The sequence below is a fragment of the Ischnura elegans genome, chromosome 8 (assembly GCF_921293095.1).
Source record: "Ischnura elegans chromosome 8, ioIscEleg1.1, whole genome shotgun sequence".
NCBI classification, from domain to species: domain Eukaryota; kingdom Metazoa; phylum Arthropoda; class Insecta; order Odonata; family Coenagrionidae; genus Ischnura; species Ischnura elegans.
In genome coordinates this window covers 21,997,325-22,021,886 of record NC_060253.1, presented here as the reverse complement: position 1 = coordinate 22,021,886, position 24,562 = coordinate 21,997,325, and the positions used below count along the sequence as shown (strand labels likewise).

Genomic DNA, 24,562 nt, shown 5'->3' with positions numbered 1-24,562 from the left:
TCCCCGCACCGTATCTATGTCGCGGGTCGTTATTTCAAAGTGGGTTCTGTTGTCCTTGATGTCAAGAAGCGAATAATCACACACAAATATCTAGTCTTTACCCAAAGTTTGCATCCATTTAATATCTCAATTACAAATCAATTAAATGTACAAACATCAATTAATGATTTTGTGCGTCTAGAAAATCCAAAATTAAAGATATTATCTATGTCTCGGGAAGGAGAGGAACCGCTGGTGATTGCACGGGTGGATAGCTAGGCGCTTCGGTTGCACGGACCGTATGGCCCGCGCTGACTCCCTCAGACGGCTGCATTGTGACTTACCACCGTCGAGGGACGAGTACTAGTGATAACTGTGGTTACTGACGACCAGTGCTGACTGATGACCGATGGCCAGTGATGATAGCGTCTCCACCAAGTCATTAATATAAAATGAAGAAGGAGGAGCAATTTCGCTTACAGCATCATCAGGTCTAAAGCGAAACTGGTCGAAAATATACATAAGATTTATGGAAATTGCTTCTGCTTCTTCATTATGCTCCGTTTCCACTTCATTTCGCTTGAAACCTCAGATTATATCCATTATTATATAAGAAAGATGAAACATCGGCGCAAAAACAGGTATAACGCTGAATTTTTAGCTTCCATATGAAATTCTGCCAAAGCTCCATGCGGTCGTGAAATGTATCGCTTTAATCATTGCTTGTTCAACCACAACAATTAATCATTAAACATTGTGAAAAGGTTAACGTTTAGCTTCTACGGTCGAAAGACTGAAGAAAATCACGGGAAAAAACTGTGAAAACAGCGAAATGGTCGTCTTCTTCATCTCGTCATCGGCAAAATATTTGATTGGTGCACTTCATTGAATTTTTATAGAGAGAACAACATCTTCGCATTACAAATAGCTTTTTAAAATTAAATTTTACCTATTATTTGATATTTTAAATGGCCGAAAGGTAGATTTCAATTTCCGAGCTGTAGAATATTACCTGAATATATAAATTGTGCGAAAATGAATGAATATATAAGTTATGTATGCTATATGGAAATAATATTTCCAAACTTTTCATGCAAGGAAATGCTGATTTTTTTCCTCTAACTTAAAATAAACGACAGTGACGAATATTGCCCCACGGCAATGCACGATTCCAAAATGGCGGATGTTTTCACGACAAAGAGATATGCCTAGCCGTTATCGAAAGTGAAAGGTAAAAATCCCGAGATATATTGTGCGAAAAATCCACAGAGAAAATTCATTCGACTTGACCGGGATTCGCCTTCCACAGCGAAGAATGACGCCTCGGTAGCTTAACTGGCTAAAGCACTCGGCCGGAAATCGAGGGATCCGGGTTCGCATCCCGGTCAAGGCGAATGATTTTTTCCCTGTGGATTTTTCGCACAATTTGTGCATTGCGGGTGACTCCCGTTATCACCGTGGCGAGTCCCGGTATACTTAAATTCCCGAAATATAGTTTGATATAACTGGCTATTCTCTCGCGTAATTTAAGAAAACATTTAAACATGTTTTGGTAAATATAAATCTTCTATTTCTTGATCACTACAATTTTTTCATTTGACCTCACAGAATTTCCGCGTCGAAACTCTCCCCAATAAGCCAGTTCACAAAAACACATTAAAAATGGCGCGTGGGTATTGTTGACAGTATCTTGTTGTGTTTGTATGAAAAAGTAAACTTAAAAACTAAGTAATTTTGTACAATTTATAAAAAATAGAACAATTTTATGAATAATTCTATGATATTATTTTGAAAATTCTTTTTCCAATTGTAATTAATATTATTTTTATAAGCCAATCTGATTGATTTCGTATTTTTTTTATTTTTTAAACTCTTTTTTCTGAATTTCAACTATGTATGTTGATAAACTGCAGCGAATTTTGAGATACTACATTATTATTAGTGAAATTATTTTCACTATTTCTTGGTAAAAAGAAACGATTCGATTCTAAATATTAACCTATGATTAGAAGAAGGTGAACACATACGACAGCAAAACTGCAAATCTTTTCTTCCCTTGCAGGTCTGGACCCAGCTGGTCCCCTCTTCAAGTTGAGCGATCCGTCCACCAGGTTGGACAGCGCAGACGCGGATTTCGTTGACGTCATCCACACGTGCGCAGGGTGGCTGGGGTTCACGGAACCCATTGGCAGGGTGGATTTCTTCCCCAACGGAGGCTCGAGACAGCCAGGCTGTTCCTTGGACAGAAGTGAGTGAACAAAGCAAAGGGTGTGAATGGAGGATAACATACTGACGACCACCGAGTAGAAGGCCAAAAGGGGTTGGTTTGTTCTACATTTGCGTTTGTATTTACGATTGCTAGTTGATAGTATCCAAGTTTGCATAATCCGTGCAATTATTCAACACTTAAACTATATGCTCTTCTTTATCGAATCAGGTGAAATTCGCGTGCTAGAACTATTGTGCCTGCCCCTCAGTGTCAGTAGCGGCTCGTGAGTCAAATTATGGGGGGGGGGGACACTCCACCGGGGGGTCAACATTTTTGAATATTTTGAGTATTTCAGTGAGTTTTTAAGGCACTGGGTATTAAATTTGTGATGTCATGTGTTCCGTTTTTTTCAAACAAAAATACCCAGTTTTCCTAATAAAGCTCGATTAAAAAATACTATTAGATATACTAAAGCTTAATTATACTATTGGCATCTATCCATTTACTTAATACTTAACGGTTTTTGACACTTCTTCATTTACTTTTTGAATACTTAATCAGTACGCACTATCTAATTGGACTCTTTTGTCAACTTTACCGGACACGGAAATGCAAGCATTAATATTTTTTCACTCAATTTATGTTTTTTGACTTTATCATTTAAATATTTAAATCCGAGACACCATCCACCGTACATGCACAGTCTACAACTCCATTACCAGACAAGAATAGAAAAAAAGAATGTTTAACTTTGGACCCACACGACCAATCAGCAAGGTTGTACAAATTATTGGAAAATTTCCGAACGAAACTGTTTCGTGCTTTAGAGGGCTTTTGTTGTTGACTTATATTTAGTATAGGCCTAGGGGGTTGAGCTCGATCCTTTGTTCCAGGTTCTTTATTCCATTACTAATAATAAAACCCACGTCATTGGAAACATAAAGTAAAGTTACGTATTTTCGTTTTTCCGTTCCTCCCCCAACGGAGGAGGAAACGGACAGCCCGGGTGTCCCCCGGAACCAAGTGAGTCAACAACTCGTGGAGTGGAGTCTGCATGGAGGGTAACATGGGCGTACCCAGCGTGGGGCAGGGGGATCAACTGCCCCCCCCCCTCAGAATGGAAAATAAATTTATTTCAAAACAAAAGGTATTAACAAATTTTCCTTTTGAAGAAAAATGATGTTAGTATAAGACATGGAACTAAAATAAAAATAATTATTTTTTCGAGCAAATAATTATAAAAACTAATAAATTGCTATCATAATTTCCTTGAAAATTTTTGTTCCCTTAACCTTTTCTGTGCAAAAAAAACTTTCACAGCTAGTTTTGCCTCCCCCCTAGTATTGATTCTGGGTACGCCCATGGAGGGTAGCCCTGTCCGTCCAAAAAAAGTTAATTGATTCATTTTTCAGCTTTGGGTGCGCTGTGACCCTTGGGATGCGGAAGTTCGTGATTTTTGCCTGCACGGGAGAGAAGCAATAAATATTTCTCCCCTCTAGCCTGGCCGAAGCCTTACGAACCCTTGGGCCCGAAGGTCTCGCAAGGACTCCAAGGAGTGAACTGCGACAATCCCATCGTCGGACGGGTTTAAAAAATATGAATACCTGCTTGCTTACGGTGACAATACAATATTCAATAATCAGACCTTTGCAATTTCATTTCATGGGCATAGCAGATAGATAATAGGAAATTTAGTGTTTTCACAATTTTTGCTAGGGTTTCAGATAATTTTAGGTAGTTTGTTGTCAGAAGACTTTTTGTCGTATCTCGTCTCTTTCTCCCCAAAAATTTGTATGAGTTAGTGAGTGAGTGAGTGGTCGGAAGTGGGATTTATAGGATATAGATGCCATTTTTACGGGGCATAGTTTATTTCTCAGGTTAGTACTGAAGACATGATTAAATTGCGAGCTTGGAATTAGTGCAGGGGCAATTTTGCCGTCTCACGTCCACGCATTCTTGCATGTGTTCTAGCAATTCACGGGCTCACACGACGCAATTTTGATTACACCTTCGTACATACGTCAGAATGCGTAATGACGTAGGTACATCCTGTAAAACGGCCCTAAGGTTTTTATAGCGCCTCGGGATAAGTAACGTGATTCTGATAAAAATGTGGTCATTCTTTGAAAGACGCACTTTCAGTGATTCAAAGAAAAAGGGATTTCCACGTGTATTTTTTGAGGTATTTGATGATAAAATTAGAATAATTTAACATAGGCTCTAAAGAAGAAACACGGTTTTTTTCGAGATAGCGAAGCTGTTTGAAACTAGACGTTATTGAGACGACATTCATCAGGAGCAAAATTTTGTGATAAATATAAATATGCCCGGGAAAGTATAAGTTCATAGTGATATAAGAAAGATATTTGCGAAAAACTGCCCGAAGCTGGCAAGCTGGCCGCTAGGATCGCGAGAACCAACGTCGCAAAACGAAAACCACTCCACTGACTTTGCTTAAATTACGTATATGTATTTAGTTTAACGGATTTTGAATAGGTATTGCATGTCTTTTGTAAATAAATAAATATATTTTTTAAGGATTTACCTCTTAGATTGTGAATATTTAGTCAAGGTGTGGCGTCATTAGTTCAGTGTGCAAAGGTTCGAAGCAGTGTTGAAACTAGTGAAGTTGACTAATTTAAATACATTTTAAAAAATCATTTTTGGTGTTCATTGTACTGAAGTGCGCAAGTGCTCTCAAGTTCCATTTATAATTATGCTTTCTTTCAATTCATTAACTCGAATAGAAGAGCACAAGCGGGCCATTCGACTGGGTTACTCTTCAAAGTCAGCCGTAGCGGAGCACGAAGCCACCGGACACGCGATCGGCTTCGAAAAATCAAGAGTCATCGCGAGTATAAAACAATTGAAAGCCCGACTCATCAGCGAAGCCGTAGAAATGAGGAAGAACAAGAATAATTACAACAGAGATACCGGATTGAGAATCAGCAGTACATGGAACCCATTCATCCGCAACATTTCGTCATCTTCCCCGTCCTCACTCCTCACCACCTCCGCCCACCCCTCTCACCTGAAATAAAAAGGCAGCTATAACCAAATCCCGCCATCATTCCCCTGAAGAAGCGACCAGTAGTCGGTCGCGAAACGTCGGGACAATCTCCATTGCGACACCCGGCATACACCCGTATGTCTTTCTCTCTTTTAATCACCATGAGCCGCGAAAGCTTCAATCAAGAAATATGTATTCTTTCGTTTAAATTTTTTGGGTGACTTTTATGAGTAAATAATGGGTAGCTCGAGTACACCACTTGACTTAATTTGCTGCCACTCCATACCTTTAATTAATTGACTAAATTTCCGTCTGGAATATTGGCTTAAATTTTCTGAATATATGGGTACTATGAGTACTAATACTCTTTAGTAATTAGTGAATTTTACTAGATACTTACGCAATTCAATGCAGTCTGGTGTAAATAGGAACAAAACCTATTGTTTTCTTGTTCCTTTCTTAGCCTCGTATTTCTAATATCTATAGAAAGAGTCTTAAGACAAGATAAGAAAGCAAAAAGTAAGGTGCGTGTACTGACTATTAACCGGTTCTCATTCTATTAATTAACTTACTTCCGCAGTTACAATGGGCATTTGCTCCCACAGCCGCGCCTGGCAGTTCTACGCCGAATCTATCAACTCCATCAACTTCTCCTCGTTGCCTTGCAAGAGTTACGATGACTACAACAATAACAAACTGAGTTGCGATATCTTTCGGAAGGCGCCCATGGGACAGCCGGCTCCTGCAAGGTGAGATGAGATTGATCACGCAGAGTGACCTCGACTGGTTTCTCGAATGCAATGAGTTGAATGTAAGGAGGTTGTAAATATACTGGAGGGGGCACCACAGGTTTCGAGCGTTGAGCGCAATGTGGCAGGAATGGGAGTGCTTGGGTAACTAAGCCACGCCTACTTTGACCAAAACATTGATAATCTCATAAGTGTCAATGCTAACTAATTGGTGAAATATTCGGTCATGATAGTTGTTACGTGAAAATAAACTATCGCAAACGAACAAAGTAAAGCTTTTTTCTATCATTATGGGAAGGCTTCGTGAAAATGTGCCTCGAATATCTTTTCCCAAGGAAAAATTATTGTCAATTACAACGGTTCCGCTGTGCAACTAGATTAGCCAAAAATGACTTTTTGCAGGTGTAAAATTCCCCTACACGTGCCCCTGTGTAGGGGAATGAATATTTTACACCTGCACCTGCACCCCCCCCCCCCCTATATCCGCCTATGATTAATAGTACGAAAGTATGTTCACGAAGATATATTATCACCAAGATATGACAATATGAACCAGTTTAATACACATAGTAGTATGACGAACGATCGGAAAATCGACCGTTGCTATCCTTAATAGTACAAGGAAACGATAGCATTTTAAAGCTCTCTGTTTTTCAGTCCATTCATTTTATTTTCTTCTCATGATCCTGTCAACCATAGTGCGACGGAAAACAAAGGATATTTTTCACGACGCGTAGTCACAGAAAAGCATTTATCCGAATTTACTTAGTAAATTTAGCACACATTGTTCTTTACTATCCCTACTAAAATTCCCATTATAGCTCACCTTGCACTTTGAATACGCCGCTATTTTTGTCGTTGCAATTCCTCAGGAATCCGACCGCCCTGCGCCGTATTCAATTTCTGCTACCAGTCCTACTCTACTAGGATCCTGCACGCTAGCAGCATACTCCAAGTGAGGCACTGAATCAGGTAGCTTATGTCTTCCACCTCTCTATCGCATTTCTTGAGAATTATTTTTACACATACGAGTTTACAGATGGCTTTCCCACATTCTCCGTGTATGTTTTTAACCCATGAGAGATCCTGAATACAGATGTGTCCAAAATATTTCACGAAATTGGCCATCCATTGCTGATTTGCATTAGCGGTTTAACATCTTCTTGAAGAGGTGCCGTTTTCCAGTAAAATTCATAACCATACACTTTTCCAAATTTATTTATGATATTTTATGACTCTAATTCATTTTTCAGTGAACCCGCCGGTTGTTAGGTTAGTTCTGCAATTAGGGTTTTCAACACAGGCTACGAAAAGCCGGCCGAAATACATCGTCAAATACATGACTTTTAGCGTGAAAATGAACTATATATGCGGCATAACACCGAGCATAAATTAATATGTTCCTGGATTCTGCAAGACATGCAAGTTGGTCGGTATTTGGTCTTGGGAGGACAGAGGCAAATATCTTCATTAGTTCATCTTGTAATTACATAGATACACATACCATAATGCAAGACAACTACTTCTTTAATACTTAAAATATACGTTCTTTCAAAAACATTGAAAAATTCCGTTCTGTAAAAATTTTTTTGAACCTCTGAAATACACAAACTACGATGATATTACGTTTAAAGTGGTTATACTAAAAGAATTCAATCAAATACCATAAAGTATAAGTAAATTATGTACAAAGATTGAAGTTAAGGTTTATGTAAAAAAATGGTAGTTAGAATTAACATGGTATGTAAAAGAAATCGTGTAATCATCTATATGATGTAATACATTATGTTTTTTATTGAGAGCTTCGCAAATATTTTAATGTATGTATAGGTATGGGTATGTGTTTATATGAGAAACATTGAAAAGGAGTACACATCTTTATTTGAGATAAGACGTTGGTATTACTGGCATTCGCTGACAAGTCCTTGGGTCTTAGTGGAGCATAATTTATTATTAAAAAGGTATACATTTGTATTGAATGAAAATATGTTATTTTTAATGTATGTTTTAAATAATTGAAGTTTAAATAAATTATTATGAAATTTTTGTATTTAGGGTTTTATTAGAGCAATCACAGGGGTGAAGTATTTTGAAATGAAAATAGCAGCCGAGACCACGAGATTAATCCTTAAATTTAGTTAATTCAACAAAGGAGGTTGTGAATATCTGGGGGCGCTGTTTTCAAGTTTTTGGCGTGGTCAAAGATCCACTATCTTAGTTTGATAATTTTTGGACTTAATCTCCGACTGGTATTTTTAGGTGGCTAAGATTTGCTCTAAAAATGAACCGCATTAAGTGAAAAATGCAACCGTAATCATAAGTATTTCGCCGGTGATTATCTTAGGGCTTTTCTCATCATTCGCGATACTTCTATTAATGTGTAAACTCTGTGTCTGTTGGCCACTTTGTTAATGGGGATATCCTAGAAAATATACATCATTTCTGTAATTGTTAATTTCCGTTGGCTACAATAAAATTCAATACCAGTGTAAATGCAGGTAAATGACTACTTTATTCTCGTAAAATTTGATTTTCAGCTGAGCTGGTTGCAGAACGTAACCGTGGTGATTGATAATAATTTTTCCCTGGAAAAAAATGTTTGAGACATAACTTCGCGAAGCCTTCCAATGAAGTAAGAAAAAAGTATTAGTAAAATTATACATTGCAATATTTCCACTGAGTTTTATTATGACATTAAGCGTTTCGTCGTTACAAACAACATTAGCAAGTTCGTTTGCAATGAGGAAACGCGTAGTGTCATAATAAAGATCACCGCAAATATTGCAGTCTTAACTAGTCTACTAACAGTCTAACTAACAGTCTTACTAATATTAAGAACTTCCACCATATCGTGCCTGACATCATACAAGGTATAAGAAAAAAAGATTTACATTGAGCGTTCCATAGTTTATTGAAATGTTTTAACGAGTTATGACCACAAATTTCATCAAATAGTAAGCACTGATCCTTATGGGATTGTCAATGTTTTGGTGAAAGTGGGCGTGGTTCGTCCTACCCAAGCAATTTAATTTCGTTTCGTTCTACAATTCGCTCCCGGGAACGAAACTATTGAAATTTTACTGGCATTGACTTTGGATTCGTTTCACTTGCTATCCCCGCACAAAACCATGCCTTGGGTAATGGACACCTCCCCAGGCGGTCCCCAATCTGCAACCTTCTGCTTGGCAGGCGGTTAGTCACCACCGGGGCTTATAAAATGCAATGATGTTTTACGGTTCTATTATGTATTTAGCGAACTTCTAAAATAACATTTTCGAATAACCCTTTCCAAAAAAGTATCAAGTTCTCTTTTATTTTCTAACACCTTTATTTTATTCGTTTTTATATGATATATTTACACAGTGCCGCGAACTTTGCAATAATAACCCAAACATCAGACCATCAAGGGGTGGAATGCAGGGGTTCGAATCAATGTTGAAATTTTATAATCAATGGACTTCAGGTAAAAACGAATAATGAGAGGAAAATGTAAAGAAATGAAAATATTCCGTGCATTTTGGAATTCAATGGAATAAGTTCAATTTGGTATTATGAATATCTACATCCGTTTTGGATATTCATTGGGTTTGGAAATGATAAAGTTCTCATATATAACCGCAAAGACCCCTTATCCAATTACAATCGATTTTTTAAATTGGTGGTGAAGAGTTTTATGTTCTGTTTCATTTTTTTGCGTAGTCATGGAGACGTGCCGATGAGAATAATCTTCTCAACCCCCAACGATGAATAGTGGAATCACTTTAAGTTTAGACCCGATATCTATTGTAGTAATTCATTAACAGAATTTCTATGTTAAAGACCGGCGCGTCAGCGAGGCATTACGTTCGCTTTCGGTGATTCTTTCAGGTCGCCACTTTCGAAGGTTCGTACCCGGCGCGCATTGGGTCAAGAACCGGCCCCAAAATCCGCAGGGTTTTTTCCCATCCGCCCACCCTCTCTCCGTATTGTGTTGACCATTTTCTTTTATTGGCAATCCCCTCCTGGCACTCCTGCTAATTTTTAACCCTTTCTCAGCTAGCCTAAAGGGACTCCATACCCCCACCTCTTTTTTCTGCCTCGCTACTTTCTCCTGTCTCTCCATTTCTAACGACACGCGGCCTCTCTTTTGACCCCTTTTTTCTCTTCTCAATTCCCTCCGTTTTCTGTGGTTCTTCTCACGTGTCGTTATTTTACAGTTATGACTAGATCCAACAACGTGGGTTCCCCACATCCCGTAGTTGTTTCTTTTCCCACTGTCTCCACACTGTACGCCTGTTCCCACCCCCTTCGTCAAAGATGTCAAATCCTCCCCAACCTCCTTTCTCAATGGTGTAAACACGAATATTTTATTTTATTTTATTTTTATTTTAAAGAAATATAACCACATACAGCATAAGCCATTTTATAGTGCCCAGGTAACAATACATAAATTAGAGGACGAAGACGCAATATAACATGTAGAAAACAATAATTACATTTACAAAAACAAAAGGACAACAAGAAACTGCAGTGACAGACTACTTCGGTGACAGATAGGATAGGGAAAGGCTTATGAAGGATTTCAATGGAAGTGCAAAGGGGTCGATGTGTGGAGGGAGTGAGTTCAACACAGAAGTAATGCGGTAGAAAAACGAACGTTTAGTGAGTGAAAGTCTAGGAATGGGCATGTGGATTAGGGGCTGAGAACGGGTAGGGCGGGGTGGAACTTTAAAATTGATAAAAGAGAGCAATGCTGGGCAGTCGATGGTGGAATTGAGAATCTTATAAATAAGTTTTAAATCAGCTGTGAGCCTATGGGTAGTGAGATTAGGGATGAAGAGGGAGGAGAGAATAGCATTAGTGGACATGTTGCGTAAATGCGGTATTCTATTTTTTACTATATTGGCAAAGAAATTGCTGACACAGTCCAGGGATGAGAGGTTGGTTTGTGAAGAGATAGACCAAATGGGACAAGAATAGGTAAGAATTGGAAGAATGATAGATGAAAAAAAAAGTTCGAAGTGCCTGGGGGTCTTTAATTTCAGTGAAACGGAACAGGAGTCCTAAGAGGGACATTGCTTTAGACTTGATGGATTGTATGTGTGGAGAAAAATTTAATTTATCATCAGTGATAATGCCTAGGTCCTTAGATGTTGATACACGTTTCAGCGAGTGATTAAAAATACTGTAGTCAAATTGATGAGTTATCTTCTTTAGGGAAATGGACATCACACTACATTTATCTGGGTTTAATGCAAGATTCCAGACATTACACCAATTCGATGTCTGACGTAAGGCATCTTGTAGGTCTTGGCAATCAGATGGTTTTTGAATTTCCTTGAACAATTTACAATCGTCAGCATAAAGGAGAGTTTGAGCTTGGGAAGAAGGTAGCAAAGAGGCAAGATCATCAATATACAAGTTAAACAGATAAGGACCAAGGACACTCCCCTGAGGAACCCCAGATGTCAGAGGAGACCAAGGAGAAGATGAGCCAGAAAGAATAACCCTTTGAGTTCGATTGTTGAGGAAGCTAGTTAGGAGACTTTTGAAATTACCAGAAATATTAAATCGTTCACCTAATTTGTGGAGGAGGAGGCTATGATTGATAGAGTCAAAAGCTTTAGAAAAATCCAGGAAAATGGTGTCTAACTGTGATTTATTTTTAATGGAGTTAATGGCATTATGCTGAAAGACGGATAAGTTGGTCATATGACAATAGTGTTGGAGTCTCCTTGGGTGTAAAGGTGATTTGCAAATGTTTTGCAGTGTCTTGTACAAGAACCATATTGGTCTTGTACCAGATGATGGCTCAGTGAGCCGAAACGCGTTATACGCAGTAAAAAAAATTGTGGAAAAGTGCTACGATCTTTTATTTATTTAAATAAGAAACAAAATGGATTTAAATCCGGAGTGCTAAACTCCTGGTCGAAACGAAATTGGAGTAAAAACTACTTCGGGTTCAAACTAAACTAAAAATGTAGGACGAAACGAAACACAGATAATGTTTCGCACCGCAGGGACCACGTGCTTCACCTTAAAACACTTTAGTTTCGACCCACACACCGAGTGCGAAGTATGTTTGAATGAAGTAGAGGTTCGGCCTACCGCCATTAGATGCATGGGGCACTTATGTTTTTACCTCTAACAGGAGAACGGTGAACGCAAACTGGCCATTCGATTTTTAAGCTCGATGTTTTAACCTCTCTACACGCATGTCAAACGTAATGGGCCGAAACTAATCTCTCTTTTGCCCCTCCAGTGAACTTCTGGGATCGAAACTTAATGGTGCTAGAAACTAAACCAGCGGAGTTTCCATTAATATAGTTTCGTTCCGGGAGTAAAGTCGTAATGGGTCGAAACTAATCTCTCTTTTGCCCCTCCAGTGAACTTCTGGGATCGAAACTTAATGGTGCTAGAAACTAAACCAACGGAGTTTCGATTAATATAGATTCGTTCCGGGAGTAAAGTTTCGTCCCGGATCCAAACTAAACTCCTTGGTGATTTTGATTTCGTGCGAGAACGAAACTAAACCCAGGCGTCGTATTTTCGTTTCGCTCCCGGTCAAAACGAAACACTTTCGTTTCGTTTTACTTGCCATTCCTGTTTGTGCGTGATAATCGTTAGATGTTATTTCCTCCGTTGAAGAAAGCCTTAATTGAGCTTTTTTCGGGGGAGATGAAGATTCAATAGAAAATGAAATAAATAAAGGTTAATGATATAACCACTTTCTATAATATTTTTTTCTTACGAAATTGTATTTTTTAACTTTTATCTAGTTTTTAACAGCCAGTAGAGCGTCAAAATCCATTTCCGGGCATGAAATTTCCTAAAAATTTCCGGGAGAGGACCCCCGAGGTTAGGAGGGGCTCCAGTCACCGCAGACTGCCCCTGGGTCTCGGTTTGCATGGGATAATGCTGGCTTGGTGCGTGCTCATCGCGGCTGCTTCGGATGCTCAATGCTTCCAATCGCTCCATCTGATTTTGTATTCTTTCACAGGATCACTGGGAACTACTTTCTGAACACGGCCCCATCCCCCCCTTTTGCACTTGGCGGCTAGGTCTTCGCTGGATGGAAGCGGATCTTGAATTGCTGAAAATACATAAAAATCTTCCCCAACTCCTCCTCATTTGCATAAATGTGATGTTCTCTTGTTTTGTGACGTCTTGTACCGGATGATGGCGCTGTGAGTCGAAACGCGTTTTACGCAATAAAATAATTGTCGAAAAGTGCAATTGCATTTTATTTAAATAAAAGAAGATGCAGCTAAAGCGGTCTTCACGAAGTTTGGGTGTTATCTACCGTCGAATAAACATATTCGGAAAATAACAGGTCAGTCGTAATCTAATCATAAATTACAATCACAATCAAGCTAATCGTAAATTGTTTTTTTTTTTTCAAAGAGTACAATGAAAGTGTGACGGAAAAATGAGTGAAATTAGCTACTTCTCCCTCATTAGACCCGATTTGGAATAAGCTGCCAATGCTTGGGATCCTCATGAAATAGGTAGAACGCGTACAGATAAGAGCTGCTCGGTACGTGAAAATATTAGGGTACCTAATTAAAGACTTCAGAATCCGTAATATATCTAGGACTTAATAATGATCTATCGTGGAATAAACATGTTCGGAAGATAACAGGTCAAGCTAATCGTAAATTGGGTTTTGTTAAAAGAATATTAGGAAAGTGCGACGACAAAGTGAGAGAAATTAGCTAATTCTTCCTCGTTAGACCCGATTTAAAATACTCAGCCAATTTTTGGGATTCTCGTACAATACGCCAAAAAAAACAGCCTGTGAACGCAGGGCCGGCCCTAGCAGGTGCGGGGTTAGGGGCGAACCTTCAGTGCGGGGCCCTTCACTTAAAATATTAAACTCTATACCCCATTTACATACTCGAGCATTTTGAATCCCTACCACTCTCTGACTAAGTATGTGTTCCCCTCCCAAATTCAGACTTCATAATTACGCCGATATGATACCTTGATTCAAAACTATCGTATATTTTAATTTTTTTTCACCAACGCGGGGCCCCCCAAAGCGCGGGGCCCGGGGCGGTCGCCCTAAGGCCGGCCCTGTGTGAACGCGTACAGAGAAGAGCTGCTAGGTACATGAAAAGTCGTTACGATAGTCTCGTTTGTGTTACTGACCTCTTCCATCGACTTGGATGCGAATCTCTGTCAGACCGTAGACTGAAAACTGAACTAAACCTATAACCTAAATTCAAGAGCAGTTTATTTTCCGACAAAGTTAGCCATATCTTACGAACGCCAACATACTACGTTAGCGCATTCCAATCATCATTTTACTATGGGTTTTGGGTTAAAATAGCTGCTATTTTGATATTCATGGAAACCATTTTAGTGAAGACGCAATACTTTGAGTGCTAAATTATTTATTAGATCACTCACGTAATAATTCAGTGACTTGATTTACAGCAATCGTTCACTTCTGGCCCACCCTTGTCACTCACAAGGCAAGTCCCTCAAGTGTCACAACCAGATCTCTTTCTAATTTTTCTAGGTGATAGGAAATGGATATCCACGAGGTGCAGTTTTTTTCAGCCGCCAACGCTCAATGCTTACCGAGATATTAGACGTGGAAAGCACCAGGAAAACACCTAAATCGCAAACCACAGCACAGCAATAAAATTCAGTGCCATTCATTCTAGCAACGGACTACATATAGTGTCTGTTGCTGCGATGAGTTTTGCATAAATTGAGGAGTTAAGTTGTTACTATCCGTCGCAAATATTTCGAGAAGTAGTGTGCGTTGGCACCTGAAACAAAAACTACACCTCATGGGTGTACATTTCCTATCATCTAGAAAAATTAGAGCGATATCATGTGACGGCAATTGAAGGACTTCCCTGTAAGAAGGTTATGTGGGTTTGTCACTTCTCTTCATCGAATCGGAACGATCTTTCCTGCTCCAAAATCAGCAACTTCGAATGGAATGCACCCACCCAACGTGACTGTAAATCCATGAATCGTAACGGAAAGTAAACTGAAGCTTATGTTGCGGAAACCAATCAAAATAAAAAAAGAGAAAGTAGCTTGCGTATTGACCTTGAATTTTTTTTAATGAATATGAAAATGTAAGTCTTTTCGTTGTAGATTTATCATGCTGTAAAGGATGTAATAAATGCACCTCCACAGCATCATAATTTCTCATTAAAGAAATACATCAAAGTACATTTTCATAATCTAACTTGTGGCCGTAGTTGATTATTTACGGCGTTAACGTGAACTTTAGTTCCAATTTAAGACGAATGGAGTATGGTATTACCACCTCAGTTCCCGTGGGGATTGTTTGTCAAACTATATTTATTCCTCGGTACATTGAATATTTATGCAGTATACGCCAATTTCTTTCAGTTCATACCTCATTGAGCCCTATGCGTCGATTGCAGCCCTATTTCCACATCTTATTAACTTAAAATCGTTATTTATGGAGGATGTTATGAGGATTTGGTGGAAGGATTATGAAATCATGTTGGTATGAAGGTACATTGTGAAACCGTGAATTATGGAGGATAAAATTTCAGGATAAAGTATATGATTGACGTAAATATGAAATGTTTTAATACGCTACAAAAAAAGCACTGAAGCAGCGTAGGAGCGACTCGACTCAATTTTAGTACGATGTGTCGGGCGGTTTGGGGATAGATCCTAACAGTGTGACGGTATCACACATGAAATTTTTCGGCATTACTCTCTCGATGATATACGAGACGTATTCAAAAAGTAGGGACTGTTTGGTCACAGGAAAAAATATACTCATATGAAACACATTTTATTGGCACTTTAAGTTAGCTATAAACCTACTTCACTTCTAAACATAATCGCCGTTCTTTTCTAAGCATTTTTCGTATCCCTCTGAATAGAAGCTCGGAGCCTGAGAATTGAACCCATTGACTACGCCATTGATTTCCCCTTCGATTTCGAAATGTTGTCCATCGAGCCACTGTTTCAAGTGTAAGAAGTGGATGTAGTCGATTAGGTGCAAGGTAAGGCCTGCACGGTGGGTGGTGTATTTGGCAAATGCATTTTTACCTGATGATGGCGAAGGTGATTCGCTGAAACACGTAGTACAATAATAAATACAATGAACATACAGAAATTTTTCATTTTCAATAGTCATTGAATTTTCTTATTGGTTTTGACAGCAGTGCGAGCCTGTGGCTAAGTCCAATTGGTCTAACTCTGAGGCGGCGAGCTTCTCTGCAGAAGGGTTGAAGAAACTGGTGCGGAAGTACTAAAAATGCTTAGCAGTGATCGGCGATTATGTATGTGGAGAAGTGAATTAGCTTCATAGCTGACTAAAAGTGCCTATAAAATGTGTTTCATATGAGTATATTTTTTCCTGTGACCAAAAAGCCATTACTTTTTGAATAAGCCTCGTAGGTATATCATAACCGCAAATTTTTGGGTGCTATGTTTTTTGCCTGGTTTGTATTTTTATTAAAATGCAATGCCATCATTTATTCATTTGAGTACTCTTCTAGTTATTTGTTTACTCAATTAATAATCTTGGTCGAGCAAAAGCGAGTTCACTGCTCAAATGCCATTTATAGAGGCATAATTTTGGTGTAATTATCCATATGATGTGAGAGTCATAAATTTTAACGAGTAAATGTAAGTAAAACGCATTTAACTCTCGTTTTTATTGTCCATCTGACACAGCCATAAGTTACGTTTTCGCTGGCCGTATTTATCTTCCGGTGGATGTTAAATATGAAGGAACCTCGTAAGTTTACATGCAATTCGTTAGTAGCCTCACATGGGCTGGTGGCGCCGCGCCGCGGCCGGCTTCAGCAAAGATATCACGATGAAGTGCGGAGTCTGCCATCCTTCAATATAAATATCTATACATGTAAAAGAGGATGCCTCTTTGTATGCCCGCTATGCGTTTCCATACGGCTGCACGGATAGCATACCAAAGTTGGTACATAAGTGCATCCCTCTCAACTGCGTCTTGTTTAATAATGTCTGCGTCAATAATAATATAATACGGCGTTTGTTTTACGTACTACTATGGTAACCCATTTAAACTAGTTATTAGAGTCCGTTGCTACCACGCGGGGGGCCAACGTTCAATGCTTCCTGCAGGCGTGTTTTTCCCCGTTTTTTATATTTCTTTTGCGGAAACTTACGTTAAACTCCTAATTTAATGATTTTCAATCAGAACAATGTTTTGCTGGGTGGAAAATCTTTCACATTTGCGCTCTACGTCGGTTTTATTACCCTTTTGGTTTTGGTAGTTTTTATCGACTTGCTGTGGTCAGTTGCCAAATTTCTCAATGTTCCATATGAACGGAAAAGTTTGATAAATTTCATCAGAATTCGATAGTTCTAACTAAACTTATTTTCAGTGTGGTAAAAGCCGGTATACAGAATTTTTTTCCAGTGTTTGAAGTTACATATGTAAACCATCATCATACCGGATTGCGGCCAAAGTTAGTATGTACATAGGTGCAGATTATACTCCCGAACCCCGTGTTGCTACTCAAAATTGCGTTAGACGCGTCCTTTGCGTCGTTTTCTCATTACCATTTGTTGCGTCACGTCGTACAACTTCTCCGATTGGGCATACCTAAAAATCCTGCCATGTGACTTTTAATTCCAAGTTCCAAGTTTGCCACTTCTACGGGCACTATCCTTTTCGAACAACAGGTCGGGTGGCCTGCTAGTTCATTGCTCATATTCATTGTTGTGGTCTTTGTTTTGACACTAAGCGCATTGACGTCAGTAGCTTTCGGTGGTATGTATCCCTCCCTTCGCGACGATTCCCCGTTTTGCTGCGTAGGGCATTGTGGGATCGTGATGTTGACTGCTCAATCTTAATCTCCGCCCTTGAGATGGAAGACGCAGCAGGGCGTGATATCGCCGCTGTCCATTATCTACATGCTTACCATTGCAACCTGCCTCGCATTATCTCCCGCAGACCTCGCCAGGGCGGGCGCTCCAGCGGGACCACTTCACGTATTTTATGTCTTCCCGCAGTGGGCTCCGCTATTCATTTCGGTGATTCGAGGAGTCATTCTGAATGGAAGGAGAGATTATGTGACGCATTAAGTGGTACCATAAAGAGGCAATGTCTGCAGCGCTGCCCAAGGGCGCAGCTAGAAATAAAGGCTGGGGGGGGGATTTAGGTGCAACTAATATCGGGGTGTGTTGGGGTATGGAACACCCACCGGGATAAGCGGTGGGTGCGAGATTAACAAAATTGCGGAATTTTAAGATAATTGGTTCAAAATGGTGAGTTTTACGGCTTTCTGAGGGACATTTTATTAATATTTACATTATTATATCAGTTATATCAATCCAATCAAGTAAAATGGATTAAACTTAAAAATTTCTCTGAGCTCTGGAGGGGAGGGGTTTCACCCCCAAAACCCCCCTCCCACCCCCCCGCTGCGCCACTGGCGCTGTCTACTCACTCCTATCTCCAGGGCCGTGATTATTTTCGAGTCGTGCGATTTGGTTCGTGCAGATTAATCGTTCTTTCAAAATAGTTCAAAATAAATCAAATAAACATATGCGATCAAAGTGAACACATCACCAGGAACGAGCTCAATTAATTCGACGTGAACACTGCCGACCAAACGATAGCAGCACTCTAAATCAATTTGACGAGCAAAAAATTAAGCGAAGACCTCTCTTTCTATTGCTGCAGGTTATTTTGCTGATGAATCACTATAATTACGCAGATTTTATAGTTGAATAGCTGAATTATATAAGGTACTATTTATTTTCTGTTGAATTTATTGTGCCTGTTGAAGCTATTTGGAATTTATTATTATTTTTTATAGTTTTCTAATTGCAAAAGCAAACTCCACCGAGTTACTCCACCAAGCAATCGTATTCCAAGGAGATTTTCAGGTGTATTTTTATTGTGTAAATTTTCTTCAATTCAACTCAAATTTTCTAAAAATTCACTTATTATAAGTACTTATTAGATTTCTTTTCCCTGTATACGTCGATACCCCATGAAATCTACGATCAAAATGAACTGAGAAATCTGTATGAACACTATGAACTATTGGATTCATAATGAATAACGTAATCCAATTCACTCGGTATTTATGTTGATTTTTTTCAAAATGAACGGTTCACTCTTAAAGGGAACAGTTCTATAAAACGTTCCTCAAGAAGTTGACATATGGATTCTTATGGAGATTCTTTTCCCATGTTAATCTCCATTAAGCCGGCAGCGCGGTGTTGTCAATAGTAGCATAAAAATAAATATTACGCTCTGCACTACATGTGTTCTAATGTAGAAAGAGACGCTACATTCATTGGCGTCAATGGTTTTTACATTAAAAATATATCAAATGTTACCAAAAACATTTCCTAAATTTACGTTACAAGCGTGTATTTTTTTACTTTATCTTCTTCTAGTAATTGTCGTCTGACCATTAATTACATTGCATTGAATCCTCTATACAAAATTCTTTATATTATTTTCTCTTTGAAGGTTTTCACCCATTAACAATAATTGAGAAAAAATGTAGTTACACCAATACAACACCATTTAGGACAAGAAAATTTGGATTTTTTTAAATGTAAAATGTTGTCGCCTATTAACTTATGTTTCTTACGTCGTCGTAGGTATGTAGGTAGGTAATATGCTGCGTATCAAATTTAAATAAAACTTCATAGTTACTTATAGTGAAAAAATCATTTACCTATCTTAATTTTGAAGGGAGTTACTAGGTTTTTATCTTAAGAAAAAACGTTATGGCGCCTCTGAGCCGAGCCTTGCCGACTCCTTTCGCGCGGAGGGAAAAATCTCGGGCGAAGAAGATTTTTGTCCAATTAATACCAGGAAATATATACTCCTTGATCCTATATCGTGATCAGATAATACTCATGCATTGTAACAGCAATGTTTTTATTTCAATACATGGGTACATGAAAGCAAGCAAAATTTGACTTATTGGAAATAAGACGCCTATGGTCTCCCCTTGGATCTTTCGGTCTATCCACGGATACCAAGACAGGAAATATCTCATAATCTGTGCGAGAGACTACCCCTTCCATAGCATGCCTTTTACAAAAGAACGCTCTGGGTTTTTCCTCAAGTTCCATTCATAGGGTACTACAAAACATCTGCAAGAGTGCAGAGGAAGAATAGGGTAGTTTCCTCCATCAAAGAAAACGAAAGGCATTGATTTCGATTCGTTGCCCACCATTAGTATATTCATAATACACAAATTATTTGGTTTTAGAATTCCCAGTTTAGACGAATGGCAATGGTCAATTTTAACCTCACCACGAGACCACGAGACGTCACAGAGACCTAGTTTCTATACGGGTAGATAGGAGTTTTACATCGTCTGAGATTACCAATGCATGCATGAGGCACATATCTCAGGGCAATATCTCTTAATAATCACCTATTAAAATTGCCTATGGTCGGAAAGTTTCCTTCGCTTGATAAGGTATTAATAATCCTTATTTAAGCCAAGCGCTACCTACTAGCTGGGTACTCTGCTACGTGCTAGCAGCCTGCGCCTTGCGGCGCACATTTTCTCGCCCCAAGGTCACATCACTTTGCGGCAGCGGGAACCAGAATGACGTCACACGGGCTTTTCCCGGCATTCATATTTAGCCGTCGCGTTTTCGCGCGCTTGAAATTTTTCACTTTTCATTTAATCGCGAAAAATAGATAACATCCTTTAAAAATCTGAAAGTGTAAAATGCGTACTCCAGGAGTAATAATCTTTCGATTTAGGCAATAAAAAAATGAAAGGAAACCACCCTATTAGCGAAGTGGTTCACTCTGTCGTTGCATTTTTTGGAGTGAACGAGTGTTGTGTGCTATGCTATAAGTTTGAGGCCTGTAGAGTGTTTTTAAACCAATTTCTGCTGTAACTACCCTATCATTATGTCCGATACGAAGAGAAGGAGAAAAGAAAACTACATAGTTATTTTTAGTGAAAAATTTATTTATTGAAGTCGGGATATGGGAAAAAAACATTGGACATCAAATGTTGACCATACAGAAAGTTTTGATTGGAACGACTGGAATATATTTATCAATGTTGGCAGTTACATGAGAAATCCACGTGTTGAACAAACAAATTTGAATTTTCATATGAATAAATCTATGTTATATTAAAACACTAAACTAGGACATTTGAATTTGCATTTGAATTTTAACCTCATATGAACTGCGAACTTAACTTGGAGCGAAAAATAAATTTAAACCTTTGGTGTAGATTGTATAGGGCAGGGGAATAATTAGCGAAGGGGTTCTAGTATTAATCAGCGTGTTAAGGAAGTGGACATATAGGCATTACGCTTAGAGTTAATTTTCATGATAACATTGAAAAGCCGATTAACGGTCTAATATAACCTTCGTTCTCTTATACAACATCCCCTTTCATGGAATACTAGCCAGTGCAAAAAGCATAGTATAATATGGAAGGAATAGTAATTTTTTCACACTCAGAAGTGGCGAAAAATTTTATTATCTTTCAACTGATTGCTATTTTTTACATGACAGATTTTTCATTATTCAGCCTGCGCATATTGAATACACATTTAAAATAACAAAAGGGTTTACCTTTCATATTGCAGCTAAGGTATTTCAGTTTACGCAAAAAAATTTCTTCATTTACGTCGTCTTTCGTGCGATCCCAAATTCCTTTTTGAACTACACCATTTTGGCGCTCTGTTATGTACGGTTGCATACGCTGGAAGGATGCCTGCCGGCGGAGCGGAAAATTGGCAACACTATTCTCCATAAGGCCCTTACTTTCAACTGAATGTGGAACGCTCTATACCCACAGGGTTTTAGAGATTGGAGGAAGTGGTAATATCATGAATCCACACGCTCCATAGCTACCAAGCGCCATGTAATGGAACAAGCAATGAATAACGAGACTGTAAATGTTACTGAAGCACATTGACAATGCGAGAAATAAAGTAATATTACGTATTTGGCGATACAAAATTGATATTCCTTTGAAGTACATTGCGAGTAAACGTTTAAGAAGGCAAGGGACACATGCAAAAGGGAAAAAAACAAACATAATATTACGTTGAATGAAATCTTTTCGGGTTTCAAAATGGGTCTCTATGATGTCATCATCCCTGAAGATATTGATGTTCCAACGAAACTTCGACCTACAACACGCAGACTCTGACCCGATTGGGAACCCGAAAAGAATTCAATCAAGTTCTTCACCGGGAAAAACTCAGATTCTTCATAATATTACGTATTTGGCGATACACAATTCATATTTCGTTGAAATAATTAGCGACGAAATATTTTAGACGGCAGAGGACACATACGAAAGGAATGCAGTGTCATTATCATTAGAAATAGTGATTTTTATGGCCAAACGGTGACTTTGTTTTATCATGTCTTTAAAACAATAGAAGCTTATATGCACAAGTTATTATAATAATCCAAATAAAATATTAATTTCCAGAGAGCTATTCCCCAAAATGCCGCTTGGCAGCGCTGCTGCACGCAGCCTATTATCACGTCCTGAATTCGGAGAGTCCCCAACCCTCCAGCAGCCGTGCGGACAAAAGGATTTCCGACCTCGCCGGCGAACGGTGGAGTTGCTACAGAGCGCTTCGGACTGCGACCAGCCTGCAGCCATTACTTAGCGGTGAGTTTTCTTTCACCATTAAGTTGGTGAATCAATTTTAATTGAACATTGCCCTTTCGATCTGTTCGTGAAGGGTTGATAACGTTTAATTCTCAACCCTTCACAAACATCCATATCCTGAATAAGGATAACTTACCCAGGCAGGACTCGAACCCGCGACCTTTGGTTTGGCCGCCGTTGCCGGCGGGGTAAAGTCCTCTCCGAAATCCTATTTCGCACTCGTCCGTCCGCACCTTAAGTATGCAGAGAGCGTATGGGATCCGGTGTAGAAAGACTTAATCCGCGAACTGAATAAAATACGAAGGAAGGCTGCGCGGTTCATCAAAAACTGCTGCGGGTAAGGCAGGGCAAGAAGGGTAGCGCAGAAATGAGCGCTTTATGACGACGTTATTAGAGAATAACGAATATTTTAGTTTTTTAGAATAATATTTACCGATTCGCCTGCATAAATGTTGTCGCCTTCAAAGTTATGCCCGTTTCGTCGTCATGAAGATGAAACGACGCGGAGGTCAACCCGAAAACCTTGCTACGCAAACATTTAAGTTATTTTTGTTGGAAAGGCCTCCCACAAACTATAACCAGCACCCTCTTTTTAGAATTCTCTATGATGGGGGAAAGGAAGCAAAGCTGTGAAATGGCTCACGATCTTTACAAGAAGCTTACTCGCAAATTCCCCAAAAATAAATTCAATGTTTCTTTCTACAACTCTTGCACTCTCGGTAAAGCTATGTCTCGTAACAAAGGCAAAATAGGACCCATCCATCAATACGGCATTTACAAAGTTAATTGTGAATCATATGGCATGTGCTACATCGGTCAAACAGGCAGAAGTTTCATTACAAGAATGGAAGAACTTAAAAGGTGCTGGAAATATAGGGATGAAACGTCACTTCTCGCCAAAAACTTGCCACAGACTTTTCATTCTTGTCATTTTCAACCAGAATTTCTCCACTTCGAGAGTAACGGTACTATGTTTGATGTTTTAGAACAATTTGAAATGGTACAAAAAGATATAAATATGCTTATGAATGAGCAAGTGTTTGTCACCCTCTCTCCTCTCCCTAAGATGCCCTTCCGGAAAACAAATGGTCAAATTCTTTCTTCCCTCCTTTACCGACCACAACCTCCTCAGGGTTTTTCCGTCCGCCCACCCTCTCCGTATTGTGTTCACCATTTTCTTCCGCCTGCAATACCTTCCCGGTACCCCTGCTAATTCTCACTCCAAAAGGTATCAGCTATCCGCTGATACAACAATGCTGCAATAAAAAAGGGCATTACATCCCCATTCGCATTAACGGAGACTCCTTTTCTTGGCTCGAAGACAAACGTTGAAGTGGATATTTTGCCATTTGATTGGGGTGATGTTCGGTGGCGGCTCGTGAGTCAAATGCCGGGAGGGGCACACTCCACCGGGTGGACAACATTTTTGGATATTTTGTGTATTTTAGTGAGTTTTTGAGGCAATCTAGAGGCCATAATACTCACCAATACACAAAACAATCACTAACACTAAAACACTAACAATCACTAACTCGATTAATTCAACAACAACTAGGCCTATTTACACTAAAACAATTTACTCGTAATGAGTCAACTGGTCACCAAAACAAGGTATTCTGCAACACTGCAACATCAAGATTATACGGCCGCCGGGCGGCGCGGCGATGTCTGTTCACTAGATACGTCGTTCTGCGCATGCTCGGGCGGAATCCCAAGACTTCCATAAGGCACAAGCTTAGACGCGTCATAGCACCAGCAGCCCCCACCACTACCACTCTTCATGTAACTGCATGGTGATGGATTGGGACGTTCTGGCCAGCGCCCCACGGCTACAAATGCGAACTTCTCGCGCTATTTTCGAGTGTTTTTCCAACATTTTCGATGTATTCGATTGAAAAAACACTTCGATAATTAAGATGTATAAATATAAATTATTGGATATTTATTTTTTTCCTTTTTCAAATCTATGGGAGGAGCGGCGTCCGAGAGTCCTTATGGGCAAGCC

At 39.2% G+C, this 24,562-nt stretch overlaps 1 protein-coding gene across 1 annotated transcript in view; it reads left to right on the top strand.

The window, feature by feature from the left end:
• The window catches only part of LOC124163636 (lipase member H-like), a 29,088-nt gene extending 15,929 nt beyond the window's left edge, over positions 1-13,159 (top strand). Inside the window, exons 5-7 of the mRNA XM_046540680.1 lie at positions 2,042-2,227; positions 5,779-5,947; positions 12,927-13,159. Of these exons, the coding sequence (XP_046396636.1) occupies positions 2,042-2,227; positions 5,779-5,947; positions 12,927-12,987 (416 nt within the window). The 3' untranslated portion in view covers positions 12,988-13,159. The remainder of the gene's footprint in view (positions 1-2,041; positions 2,228-5,778; positions 5,948-12,926) is intronic.
• The last annotated feature ends 11,403 nt before the right edge of the window (positions 13,160-24,562 follow it).